This window comes from Manduca sexta, chromosome 25, assembly GCF_014839805.1.
Source record: "Manduca sexta isolate Smith_Timp_Sample1 chromosome 25, JHU_Msex_v1.0, whole genome shotgun sequence".
Taxonomy (NCBI): Eukaryota; Metazoa; Arthropoda; class Insecta; order Lepidoptera; family Sphingidae; genus Manduca; species Manduca sexta.
In genome coordinates, this window is record NC_051139.1 from 12554371 (window position 1) to 12569555 (window position 15185).

At 34.6% G+C, this 15185-nt stretch overlaps 1 protein-coding gene across 1 annotated transcript; it reads left to right on the forward strand.

The window, feature by feature from the left end:
* The first annotated feature begins 950 nt into the window (after window positions 1-950).
* Window positions 951-12053, forward strand: LOC115443755 (peptide chain release factor 1). Its single transcript, XM_030169309.2, has 4 exons — window positions 951-975; window positions 2109-2152; window positions 10058-11104; window positions 11359-12053. The coding sequence occupies exons 1-4, from the start codon at window positions 951-953 to the stop codon at window positions 11593-11595; spliced, it is 1353 nt and encodes a 450-aa protein (XP_030025169.2). The 3' UTR covers window positions 11596-12053.
* The last annotated feature ends 3132 nt before the right edge of the window (window positions 12054-15185 follow it).

Here is a 15185-nt window from a genome sequence, read left to right on the forward strand (position 1 = left end):
TACCAAATATAGTTTGTTTATTGGCTTATCTATCTATCCATCCTATTCAATATGTTAAACCGCACAATATATTGTCACTGGGTCTGAAAACATCGTACAGTTTTCTACCCTTTTTCATCAATTTATTATTTGTTTCCTGAGTATTTTTTTTTATTTGGGACTGAAAGAATAACCTTACCTCCCCTTTTTACGACCCAAACTCTACATTCGAACCTAAAAATCAATTTTCACTAAATAACTTGAAGCTACTCTACACATTTCGCTATCCAAATTATCGCTCCACGATTGTTAAACATTATTACGTCGGGTGTTGTTTAATAGAAACAAAAATATCTGGCGGCGCGCCTCGTGTTTGATCTCGAGGTGTTCGCCCGTCGAGCGCGATTAGCCCTCTCTCAACGTATAATCAAATGTGCCTCAGGCAACGAATGCCGAGCTTGCTCACGACCAAGTTTCTAATGCAGTCTATCCATCGCCTCTTATCCACACAGGACCATAAAGTTTCCAATACAAATCTCGCAATGTACATCGTTAAACAGAAATCAATTTTTAAAAATTGGTCAGTCGAATGTAGCGGCCGGCATCGGCGAACGAAGCCTCTCATTTGGCCGCCATTTGTCGGCCATTTCGGTGCACCGATCATAAATGGAGCCCGCTTCGGGTCACGTTAGCATCTCGGGAGAAAACGTGAAAAATCACACTACGGTGCATGAAATTACTCTGTGATATAGTTCAAGTACTTGTTTTTCTAACAACTACCTAATATTTGAAATACTTATAATGTCTAACTATGATATTATTCGTGATTTTTTACATGTCCTATTATAGGTCATTGACATGGAAATTGTTATTAATTTTCTCTTATTCGTAATGCATTAACAAAGCTGTGAAAAAACATAAAATTGTTGTAAAATAAACGGAAAGTTTGGTACGCAGTAATAAAAATAAACATGGACTTTTTATGCAAATCAAATTGTTTACATTAATTTACCTGATTAATATTTTGACTCCCTAAAATTTCTAAATACCCTAACTAGATTGCAACACGATTCAGCAAGAAAGACAATATTTATCCACTTGGTTGCTCGAGTAATTTTATCAATAAAAGCAACAAGAAATGCTTAAACAGTACTGGCGGCGGGTTGTATATCAAGCGGTTCAACCGGGCGTCTTTCAAAAATTACATACTGATTTGTACCTCGGCAAAGAGTCCGTGCTAGTGGTCTAGTGATTTATTTATTTCACTTAAACAGCATCGTAAACATCGCCTTGGGGCCGCATTCGCACAGGCGATTTTAAGCGCCGCGCGTTGAGACATCGATTACGTATATTTTTTGCAGAATCGATTAATTTAGGTATGATAGAATTTGTCATTCTAATTTCAAATATTATAATATGATACACTCAAATAGTGGAATTGATGACTTGTCCTTAGGTACAGCACTATAATAATTGCAGATGCATAGTAAAAAAACGGTTTTTAAGCAGCCTAAATATATTTTAACTATTTATTTATTGAAATAAACAGTTAAGTGTATTCTTCCACAATGTTATAACATAGTATTTGCAAAAAACACATCCAATTATATTTCAACAATAAAAAAATTGCAAACAATATTCCAATAAATATAATTACCAATAGATATGCTTCATTACCTACTCATAATCTACACTTAGACATAAAACATTTCAGCAAGTCTTAATCACACAACCAATTGTTTATTTTCGTATTATATTTTATCATATTTAAAGACTCGTTAGTTAAAGTACTTTTAAAATTAAGGACTGGATAATTGGAAACTGAGACGTCGCGTCGTCTCAGCTTTTTTAACAGCTTGTACATTGCAGACGTGTCGGCGCAGTGGGAAAAGGACAGTCCTATATGTGGGAGAGAGTCAACGAATGGACCCCGGCATTATGCGAAGGTTTGTGTTGATTTATTTCTTAACTCTAGCCGTAAACATTTTCCATTGCAACGTTCAACGGGAAATTTATATTTTAATTACACGGAATTATTAACTTTGTGTGATCTGCTTTTAATATTCATCATATAACCAAGTAATTATCAAAATTTGTATTCTCAAACCGTGTATGTTTTTCGTAAATAGATTCAAGATCTATTGTGAAAATTATAGAACTCCGTAGAAAGCAAGTATATTCTGCAGAAGCGCCCATAATAATTTGGCATAAATTCATCGCATTGTTTCAATTTCAAAATTTCTCCAAAGCACATTTTAAAAATCAAACCTTGCATTTCACAGCTGTACATAACACGCTAATCATAATAAGCAAGCATTATAACAAGAGTAACAGCCACAATATCCCCTTACCTCAGCTAAACACCGGCACCGCCCAGCCAGTTTTAATACAAAACATGATCCACACGGTTTTTAATCGTAGATCCACTCGCTTGACTCCGCTCATCGCGCCTAATGAGTTCTTAGATTAACGCTTCCCGTTTGACATGATGGATGAGATCCGAAAATTTGTTTGATTTGCTGCGGGTTTTTACCTCACTCATTTGTAGGATTCGGATCTAATAGTGTTTTTAAATTTGTTTTTATTTGGTAATTAATATTCTGCTGGCTAACTAAGATATATTTGGGAGCACGATAAAAAATTATGTTTTATAAGTAATTGCTGTTTATGTGTTATGAGGTTCTTAATTAAACGGTATTATATTTTTTTTCGTACTGCGGAATCGAGTAGTTCAAGTGAAAATTTAATTGTTTTGTTATTGGCAACAATTAAGTAGATGATGTTTAAGTTTAGTTTCGATATCGATGTGATCACCAGTACGCGGTGGTCACATTATAATAATTATATAAGTAATGACTTAATATAAGATAATTTACTAGAAAAATTATAGGAGTAACAAAACGTCACAGTTGGACAATATTTTTTAAGCGTAAAACTTCTCATATATAACTAGCGCCATCTAGTAGAGAGCGGATAAATCCAAATTGAAAACATCGTTGGGTTCAAATTTGTAAATGAATAATGTACAACACAAAACCGTAATCGATTTAGTCTGTAACATCTATTCATGTATGTACCCCTTTATCATTATTTGTCCCCACAATACTGCTAATGCAACTCGAACAATATGCTGACTCGGTGTTGTGGAGACTTTTCGCTTCCTCGCCGCCGTAATCGAGGGGGAAGAGGCCGTGTCGCGTTTGTCATCCAACCCCGCATAAAATCTGCTACAAACGAAATTACATTCTGGCCAATGAAATTACAATACATTTTTGAATACACATGAAACTGCAAGCATAATAAATTTTATAGCCTTTTAATACAGCCATAACAACATAACAATAATAGGGTAAATGTTTTGGTAAGACATAAATAAATTGAATAACATCCTGCTGAGCGGAGACAAATTTAGTTACGCTTTTTAAAAAATTAAAAATGATTGTTGCCGATTCTATTTTGGCTACATTTGGCGGCCCCTCGCGACATTTTTATACCTACATCATATAGTGTTTCTCGTCCCTCAGAAGCTATAGAGAAAATATTTCACATCGTATCTTTTTCATGGATAACATTAAAATTATTGTCCATCACCTTTATTGCATCTTTAACGCATGATGATACTTCGTAGAATATGCGTAATACCTATCGAGACTATGAATGTGAATGGGACTACTACTGCTACTACCTACAATGGCTAAGGGTGATATTTTCCGAATGGGTAGACACAACATACAGGCACTACTAATATTCATTGCAAATCGTTTCAATGATAAATAATTATATTTTACTTAAGTTACGAAAAGGAAGCCGGTAGAAATTGGGTTATATGGACCCTTCGCCTCTACTAGCCTTCAACTTTTAGGTGGTCAAGACAAAAGCATTGATAAGGGTAGTGGGTATTCTTAGTGTTAACTTAGTTGTGCTATCAAGACCCAAATATTTTACTTTCTGTCCACTTGTAAATTTCTCATACCGGTAGAATGTCTAGCAAACATGCCTTCGTACCTACTATCGACCGAATCCCATAGGTTTCATTGCAAACCATAACCATAAAAAATAATCAAGCTAAACAATATTTAGAGGTAAGCAATGCAAATTCAATCATAAATAAATCGCATCTAAAATGATAATAAATTAAAGTGTATATTCAATTCGTGTCAGCGTTGATTGACTTGACCCGACACAGGCACACAGCATGCGCACGACAGAAAACAATCCGGCTGTTTACTCACCCGGCCTAATGGGCTATTAGCCGGCCGGGTTCGCTGTGCTAACACGCTTAAAGACACGCGAGCGTTGCCTACGCCTTCAGATAACGCAGCGACACACTATCATTATAATCAAGTGCTTTGCGCTATTATGTTGTCTATAATGTACCCGCTCTTTACCTTTTCAATCTTCGTGTTTCCACGCGAAAGTATGATTGGTTTCGTATCCGGTCATTGTCGGTGATAAATGCGGGTATTGTCAATTTATATTCAAATATAAATCTAATTATTTATTGTATTCCACAAATGTTACAAATGGGATTTCTAGTATATGTTTGTGTAACTTTGCAATACGAAAGCGCCAATTTGGTATTAATTAATTCCATCTTTGTCTACTTTGGTACTAATTAATTCCAACTTCATTTACTTTACGCAAAAAATGATTGCATATTTTTGCAAGAGCCTCAACAAAATTGCTGAAATCAACAAATAGTGTTGTACGAAAGCCAAAAGCATAAATCGAGTAGATTTATGCTCGAGCTATAAATGTCTTGCTCGCGTAAAATAAAGTGTAAAGTGGTGTTAGCGGCTATCGCGCAAACGTGCCATATTTATTTAAGAGTGTGTTAGAGTAGGAAAACCGTGCACTCTGCTCGGAAATGGCCCAAAACTAATGTGTGCGTAGCGCTCGCGCCGCGCTCGCCGCCCATCTACACCCGCCCGCCACATTAATCCTGTAAAGGACTTACTATTTTTCCTTCGTGTTAGTAGAATACTAGTACTCGTACTGAACTTTACCGATGTAGAGTGTAGAAAATTGTTTTCTTGAATTGTATTTTCGCATACCTACTAATTGAGGATACAATTGAATCTATATTAATATTATACTATGTGTGAAAGTATATTGTGTTTTGAATTCTTACCTCTGATATGATAGGTAATATACTCTGGCTAACTTTAAGAACGAGAACTATTGGCTATAATAAAACTTAACATCTCATGTCCCAAATGGCGAGCGCAATACAATACTTTGTAATTCAAGGTATTGGATGGTGTTTCTACTGTTTATGGGCGGTCGTATTGCATATCATCAGGCTAACGGCAAGCTCATCTCGTCATTCAAAGCAATAAAAAAAAGTAAGCTCATAGTAGGATTCTATAGTTTGTAGGTTTAAGTATAATCTTAATTGAGCTAATAGGCAGAAGAACCTGTATTCACCCTGGAAAAAATGTGGTAGAACGCCACAACCACTTGCCAGTAAGTAGATTTTACCTAATTTTACTATTAAGTCGTATTATGTGTGCAGTAGTGACCCTAAAATGGTCATAAATTTGAAATAGTTACTCTGTTAACTCATACCATTAAATACAAAACATACAGCAACCATTTAATTAAAATAAATAAAAATACCTACGTTTACCTACATATGTGTCTTAAGTAGTACTATTTCTCTAAAAGAAAACAAATCCAAAGGTTCTCTGGGATCGTAACTTTAGTGAACCAATATTTACTGGTAAGTAACGAATGTGTTCGCTCACTCTCGACAAACGATCCGGAACCCTCGACCGTTGGTAATAAAAGGAAAAGAGCCAATTTGCAGGATTGCTTTACTTTGCGGAATATATTTCTTACAATGTATTTCGGATTTCTCCATTCTGTTTCTCAAATTAAGTAAATAATTGGTTTATTGTTGAGATTAAAATATCCAATCCTTTTAACTCTATAACATCTATATGTTGTAGAGTATTCACCAATCTGTTACAGATAATAAACAAATAATGCTGGTAATGATAATAATACAACAATGCTGGTGGTAGGATATATTTTATATCCGCCCAGATAACAACCACCGTACATAGATGTTAAAGCCCACCATAGTGACCCACGTAAATGTGTCGCGTACCGGGATCAGCCTGTGTACCTATATCCGGTTCCAACAAGCCGGCATAATTGTATTGACTGACGAGGGGTAATCACATCTTTTCAGTCGACATATTGGACCCCACTCTACTTATCATCAGGCGCAGTAGAGTGATTATGCCGCGTCCGTACAAAAAATGTGCCAGTTTTAAGTAACTATGTTCATCGGCTTTTTATCGTAAAGGTCAATTAACAAGAGAAGTCTACAACGTTTATAAGTTGCTAACATTACAAAATCACAACCAACCAGACACTTCATCCGCGGTAATGAAACAGCACGAACCATCAGCAAATTGCTATTGACTGGCAGAAACCCATTCCAATGTCTCTTATCGATTCAATTCCTAAATATGCCATAACGCTAAATAAAAGGTTGCATGCATTCATTTTATCAAGTGTACGAGTTGCTCACTGTAACATGTTATCATGGACGGCGTAATAACACTATGCTTGAGAACTAAAGACATGCAAACTGACTAAGCTGAAGTTGTATTAACCTATTTTTAGTTTGATTAAAAGAGATTTTGCTTTCAAGTATCATCATCATCAGCCGCAGAATGTCCACTGCTGAACATGGGTCTCTCCCAAAGATTTTCCGATCGACCTATTGGTAGCATATTTACATTATATTTTAATCTCATCAGTACAAGAATGGTGAAACTGCTGTTGTACGGTTAGTTAAAACAACTGTTTTACTTTAGTTAAATAATAGAGCCTTGGTAAGACTTAATTAATGTCGTCGATTTTGCTTTAAACATGATACATATATTAATTCCTAACTAAAACTCATGTTACTTTGTTAACATTTAGAGTTTCTTTACGTAATGTAGGTACGCGGTAAAAAATCTAAAAAAATATCGGGAAAAAAATCGCTCTACAAATCCAAGTGTCTAGTGTCTACGCTATGCCTTTTGGAGGGACCATAATATGGCAACTACTGGATCATTAACAAAATGTTACTACCAGCTTTTTCTCTACTGAGGAAAAAACAAAGTACACATAATACTTACCCACTCGTTCTGTTCCGATGAACATAATCGAGTGATTTTCATTACACCCTAATTGAGCAAAATCAATTTATTTTAACCTTCATCGACAAGTTCATCAAAAATCTTAACCAATAAAAAATCCAATAAAAGAAACATTCAAGTGATTTAACGTACATAAGGTTAATTAAACAGTTGCAATTAGAGGTCACAGCGATGCTCAATCTGCGCCGCCAAATTGCACACGAAATCACTACTTAAACAATAAAATTTAGCAACGTACTCATAAAGCGGATCGCACACGGCATGTTTTAATTGACGCTACTTTGTATGGCCTGATGTGTTTATTCATTAATTTAATGAATGACTTTTACTGGCAGTAGATGCCGCGAGCCTGTCGGAGGTAATTACCTTACATTAGCTCCCATTATCGCATACGGTACGCTATCAATTTAATTCAATGCCGTTTGTGCAAACTGCCGGTGACTAAGGGAGCTACTGTATTGCCCACTTATTTGCTGCAATGTGACTTGCTTACTCGGTTCATGTATGAATATTTTATATTAACTGGTTGTGTTTATGCAAGAGAATGTAAGGGGGGAATATGGAGTTGGTTCAGTTAAATTACATTATATTTATGTGTCTACCTATGATTTTTTTATATACATTGGTACATAAACATTGGGGATTCTTTATTTAGAATACTATTATAATTCTATTATTATAAATTATGTGACCCCAAAATTATAATTATAAGCTATATTAATAAAACTTTGTTAAGAAATTAAATTTTTTTTCTGCTCAGTGATGAATTGCTATTGGGTTTTTCTCATAAGAATTAACTAGAAGTTTGGCATCTGTACCCGATATGTTGATAGGCTCGTCCACTATTACAGTTGAAGCTGCCTACTAACTCTTTCGCGTTTGTAAGTGTCTAATTGTAATTAATACCTAGTAGATATTCCGAAACCAGATCTAGCGGGCTTTGAATAGAAATTTAAGTGTAACATTTAGCATACCTATTTCATATTAACATAGAATCCCGCGATTGTATTTCCAATTTCCGGAATTATTATTCATCATGTTAACGGTTTTGTGCAATTAGTGTGTGTAACAAATTGAAAGTGAACATTTCGTGACCAACGCTCGGTTCGTACAAAGGTAGCAAACAATTCTAATTTATTGAGAGAATAGCACAATAGCGCCGCGGTCAGGACCCTGAGTGGGTTCTAATTTCGTAATACAGGTGCGGCGGAAGAAGTAAGCTGTAGCGTTTGTTGTTCGCTACAGTGTGTGGGGTACAGAATCAATGATATAAATCAATAAGTAAAGAAACAAATAAAATGAAATGATATTGGCGACGATATGCATAGTAAAGATATTTACAATCGGAGTTTTAAATTCCGGTAGCTTCTTTTTGAACATTATGCTCAAAATTAGGCGTTCACTTTATTTTGACGTATTCAATTAATGCATTGGCACTTTAAAATGTAGATATTTAGTACTAAGAGCAAAATGTATTAAATCTATGACTGGTAAACTGCTGATATTTATTAATCAATCAGATGTAGTGTACGGAGAGTGTTCTTAGTTTCCTTTAATTATTGATAAAAAACCAGTCCCACCAATCCTTTATTTCAGATGATATTCACAAAAAATAAATGTTCAAATCGCTCGTTGTGTCGTCCACACCCGCAAGCAGAAAAGGAAGCTATGCGGTCTGGCGGCGACGTAACAGCACGTCCGTCTGTCCGTCCGTCATTAACACTAATAACTCCATACGCTGTAAGAATGCTGAATAACGTAAGTGACGTCCTTGTGGTCGACTCTACGGCCAGTAGGAAACTTTCTTTATGCAACCCACCGAGCCCAATAATTTTATCAATAGGCGCATCGTTGCGGTCGATGTGGTAATCGCGGCTGTAGAAAATGTTTGGAATGCAACCATTACAGTCATGTATAACAATTGACACAGGAAACTTGCAGACAAGCAATTTAAATGCGGTTTGTGTAGTGTTGGAAGAGAACAATTTTAATTCATTGTTGTTACGACCCGTTACCGGTAGTATCGATACACGTTGAAATTTGTAGAGGGTGCAATAATTACATAGTATTTTAATTATGACATGCGATTATTGTTGGTATGACTTACTTGTGTAAGCTCACAATTTTATCCACGAAGGATAGGTAGAGGCGCAACTAGCACTTACATACATCGAGTGTTTGTAAAAATTATTTTAGTCCAACGAAATAATAGCTCGGACTGCCATATTGAACGCAGACTCAGGCAACAACACGCGTTTTGGGAGAAGTCACACTTGATAATTTTTTAATCGCTCCACCTAAATGCGGGTAGGTATGACTTATAAAATTTTACAAAATGTGCTGAACTTTATAAATTGTAACTACTAAACGTTGTTTTAATGGTTTGCATTGTTTTCTGCTTGCGGCTAATAACTTACCTATATTGTAACTTTTGTTATGGCGGCCCAAGATACAAGCATAGCTTAGTTTGGGTGCCATTAGCAAGTATTGTATGCCTCCTAAGTCTATATTTGAAATGAATAAATAAATAAGTAAATAAAATAAACATATCTACTATGGGTACCTATTTATCTACTACACGATTTATCTAGTTTAAATAGAAACTTACAAGATGACTGTGTAGTGTGTTTACCAAATTTCATCCAAGACTGTTCAGGGATTCACGTTTTTACGTTTTACAAACATTTAAACAATTAGCTGTAATGAACATCACAAACTTTCGCAGTCTTCAAAATACCGAGATAACTGGCTTAATTTTGTGACTCTAGTGCCATCTAGTGCCTTTATTAACTATTTGCACACTGATCTATTTGACCATAGAGGGCATTCTATGTTTGAGACCATTAAAAACAAAAAATATTTTTTGTAATGGCAATAATAAATTATGTGTCATGTTCAAATCCCAAGGTCATTTTTGAGATTTGACAAACAGCTGTAAAAATATAACCTCAAACAGTAATAACTTGAAAATAAAAACAAAATCTAAAACAGTTATAAAGATGTCGCTATCAAGACTATTAATTTTGAAATCATTTATGAACAGCGAGAGACACTTACTTCTTATTAATAAAAGGTACGCACAAAATGCAGTGAATTTATCGGATCCGGCTATTCAAACTTATTTTAAGCATTTAATGCTTGAACATGAGCAATTGCATTCAAAAGCTCGCCGGACTACGTATGAAATGGGAAGATTGAACGAAATAAAGCCAATAATTGATGTTCTTAAACAGAGAATTGCTCTGTACGACAGCATCGAGTCACTCAAAGAACTCAACAAGAAAGAAGGCGATACAGAGATGAAAAAAATGATAAAAGAAGAAGCTGCGATATATCTAAAACGTATGACAGAGATCGACGGTGAACTGCAGTCAATTCTTTTCGAACCCTCTTATTCTAACGGTGGCGTGTTATTGGAAGTAACAGCAGGCGCTGGAGGTCAAGAAGCTATGTTATTCGCAATGGAACTCTTTGAACTATACATGTCGCATGCTAAGTACAAAGGCTGGGAAGTAGATATAGCTTCATACGAAAAAACAGAGCTGGGTGGAGTAAGAAAAGCGTCAATGCTGATACAAGGTGTCGGAGTACCGGAGTTAATGAGAATGGAAGCTGGAGTTCATAGAGTACAACGGATCCCTACCACTGAGAAGGGCGGACGCATTCACACTAGCACGGTGTCAGTTGCAGTACTACCACAGCCGACAGAAGTGGAGCTTAATATTCCTGACAGAGATATTTCAATTGAAACAAAGAGAGCGAGTGGTGCGGGCGGCCAGCATGTAAACACAACTGACAGTGCTGTACGCATCACTCACACACCTACGGGCACAGTTGTCGAGTGTCAAGAAGGCAGGTCTCAGATTAAAAATAAACAAATTGCTCTTCAAAAATTACGAACATTATTATTGGAGAAGCAATTGCAAGAACAAAGTTCCAAAATTAACAGTGAAAGAAAATCCCAGGTATGTTATGTATTTTGTCATGGATTTAGTTTAAAAAATATGTACCCAAAATATAAGCTTTTCTTATATGGGCACGGCAAAGTGACACCATTACCTGATTGTAGGTGGAGTGGGGTCCAATAGAATGTCCACTGATGAGAGATGATTACCTCTCGATTATTATTACATAATATTCTTACTAATATGAACACAAATGCTGCTAAAATTATTTATTTAATTTAAAAAATATCCTAAAAAAATCATTAAACTTCCAGGTTGGTTCCGGAAACAGAAATGAAAAGATAAGAACGTACAACTACCCTCAAGACAGGATAACTGAGCACAGAGAAGGCGGAGGCACTTTCCATAACCTCAAAGGATTTATGGAAGGCGGGGAACAATTAGAACAGTTACAAGAGTCTCTCTTAAAGCAACATCGCTACCAAATTGTGATAGAGGAGATCAATGATTTTATAAAAAAATATAAAGCTGAGAAAACCGGAAACAGCTAATGGTTTGAGCAGTTTGTTAGATTAGGTAAGTCCATTGAAATGTTAAGTTGGTCATTGATTACCATTGTAGTTTTGATGATGATGGGCATTAGCAATTTCTTTTTATATATTTCTGACTAAATCTATCAGCTTAAATGTATGAAAGGATTAAAACTCTTTTTTTTATCTATAAATTTTACTTTTTGAGTTTAAAGTAAGGTACATCTATACTCTTATGAAATGCAGTGGGATTTTACTAAGTGACATTTTGGTTACCAAAGTACTGTGTTTAACCATTCTGCTTTAGCTTTCCCAAGACATCAGATGTTGCTCATTATATATTCTGAAATTATAACTATAAATAAATTGATAGAAATGAAATATCTATTGACGGAATTGCCCTTATTTCAAATTTATGATATAGTAAGTAGTATGAATTGTATGATATATGTGTAAATAATAAAAATCTTGAAACAATACAATAATTATTTATTTTGTACTAAATAAATAATCACATTTTATTAAATTTTTCACATCTATTACACGAAATGACAGAGATTCAAAATATTACATAATATTTGTCATACTTACAAAATAATTTGTTAAATTAAATAATTTTGTTACATAGACAATTTAATTTTATTATGCACATTCTATTTTTACATAAAATCTCCATCCTATTTTAAATTCAAAGAAAAATTGTTAGGACGGAGTACAAGATTATTTTAAAGTAATCAACGAAATTTGAACTAGGTACAACACGAATATTTTAAGACAAATGTAACGCGTAAAGCCAATTTTTTAAAAAAGCTACACATCTCCATTCAAACCATTCTGCAGGTACATTTCTCATTCATCTTATGTAGGTACTTAGCACGTCGTATTACATTAGGATATTATCTAAATATGTTATAAACGCAATTATTGCGTTTGTACAACATATATTTTCACACTGTACGTCAATCATATTGATTTTAGGTATAATTCTGTTGGGTCTAGATTCATCTTTTACTAGCTACTTATCTACTGTAAGGCTCTTATCACTCTGGCGAATTGCGAGCGAACATGCTTCGCGTGCGGAATGTCTTCGCTACACCGGCGTCATTATTTAATCTCATGTACATCAACCCTTTTTTTCAATTTAAATTTATTATCATAAAGGTAATTCTTCGTCGGAATCTAATCTATTACTGACTACCCAAATGAGATGTCAGCCCGCAGCGTGTCCGTTGCGCCTTCGTCTCGCTACCGAAATGCTCGTAATTCGAAAGTGTGATAGGTCTCTAAAATATGTATATTTTATGAGCGAAATAGAGTGTTTGCAATCAAAATTATTTATTTATTTATTTATTTATTTATTATTAACGGACTGCTAACGGAGTTTACAATTCAATTTAAATCCACACATGTATATAGTAACAGTCTCTTATGTAATTGTAACTCTAGTTACAAGCAGTCACAGCATGAGCCACAATATATATTTTTCAATCTTAAACAATAATTACTCTAATAATATTTAGTACAACTGCAATAAAATTACGTAAAATCTTATATACTATTTATAACAAAGAGAAAAAAACAAAACATACATAGTTAACATTCAGCGTTACTCAATAATTTACGTCTAAATTGTAATAATTTATCACCAAAAATGTCGACGTCATTACGGAAACCAACTGTTTGGTTGTACAGAATAGACAGGCGAGGAACAGGAGCTTGCTTCCCTTTATTAGTTCTAATTGAACCGAACATGAAATAAGGGTCCAGGTTTTCGAGGCGGTCTATTTGGTGCCTTTAATAAAAACTTGTTAAGTAAATAAGGGGCATCTATTACACCATTCATAATCTTATGTAGGAATAGTAAATTCAAAAATCTCTTCTATCACTTAAAGACTGTAAATTAAAATGTATAAGCTTTTCTTTATAAGATTTAATATGGGCAGGTGGTCTAAATCTGTATGACAAATGGTAGAGTAGTTTTTTGAACTTTCTCTATTCTATTAATGTGTATTTTATATAATGGTGACCAGACAGCACTACAGTAATCCAATTTACTTCTAACATAGCTATTATATAACAATAAAGTTGTAGAGGATTTTTGAATTCTTTGCCATTTCTGAGAATAAAACCAAGTGACTTATATGCAGAATTAAGTACTTTTATCAATGTGAAACGTGAATTTTAGTTTAGTATCTAGTGTTATTCCTAAATCATGGATCTCAGCGACCTCTTTTATGGGTACATTAGAAATTGTATATGTAGTGTCGTTTGTTTTATGCTTAAGAGTAAATTTGATGTGGAAACACTTGGCTGGATTTAAATGCATCTTATTGGATACACACCAAGATGACAGGCTATCCAAATCGTCTTGTAACAGTTTTGAGGTCATGCGTGTTTTGTATAGTACGAATTAGTTTTAAGTCATCTGCAAATAAATAACAATTTGAGTTTTTGAGAACATCAGTGACATCGTTTATAAAGACATTAAAGAATAAAGGACCTAGATTAGAGCCCTGAGGCACCCCAGAGTAGGAAATAAAACGAGCAGAGCTATAGCCATTAATTACAACACTGGATTGTCTATTTTTAGGTAAGTTTTGCACCAGTCAAGCATAGGTCCCGATATTCCAAATTTTGCAAGTTTTTTACCAAAATACGATGGTTAACTTTATCAAATGCCTTGGTAAAATCTGTGTAGATAGCATCAACTTGGCTACCTTTATCTACTGCTAATGTAACATCATCAGTGTACTGAACTAGGTTTGTGTTTGTGGACCTCCTAGTGATGAAGCCATGCTGGTTTGATGATAGTTGGTCTCGAACTTGTCTAAACAGGTGAGGATATACTAGTGATTCAAAGACTTTAGCTATACACGAAAGAATGGATATGGGTCTGTAATTTGAAATATTATGTTTATTTCCGTTTTTGTAAACAGGTACAATTCTCGCCTCTTCCAATTTGTTGAAAAATACCCGATGATAATGATTTATTAAAAATATGGCATAATGGAGTTGAGAGTTGATTGGCACATTGAGCGATGAATAGAGGTGGAATATTGTCCGGCCCAGCACTTTTACTCTGGTCAAGATGTTTGAGTTTGTATCTTACATCCCTTACGTGAACGATGATGTTATTAAATTCTTGTCCCAATACAGTATCCATAGTAGTTTCATTTAACGTATCAGAATAACTGTTATCTTGTTCAAATACTGAAGAGAAATGAGTGGCGAACAACTCGATAATGTCTTTCGTAGAATGACCTGTTGTACTATTTAGAAACATAGAAGGGGATAACTAGAGCCATTGCTTCGCTTGTTTTAATGTGTGTCCAAAAAATTTGGGGTTTTTATTCAATCATTGACTCAATGGAGTTAATATAATTATTGTAACATTCGCGCATTAATTTGTCACAGTCATCGCGTAAATAATCGAACTCTATTTTGTCTAGCGAATTTTTAAACTTTTTTATATTTGCGGTGATATTTGTGTTTACGTTTAAGCAAGCGTACTAATGTGGGCGAGAACCATACTGGATAATTTGATTTAGATTTACATGAGAATGGGACAATGCTTTTATTATTGAATTAATAATTTCATAAAAATTTTTCTA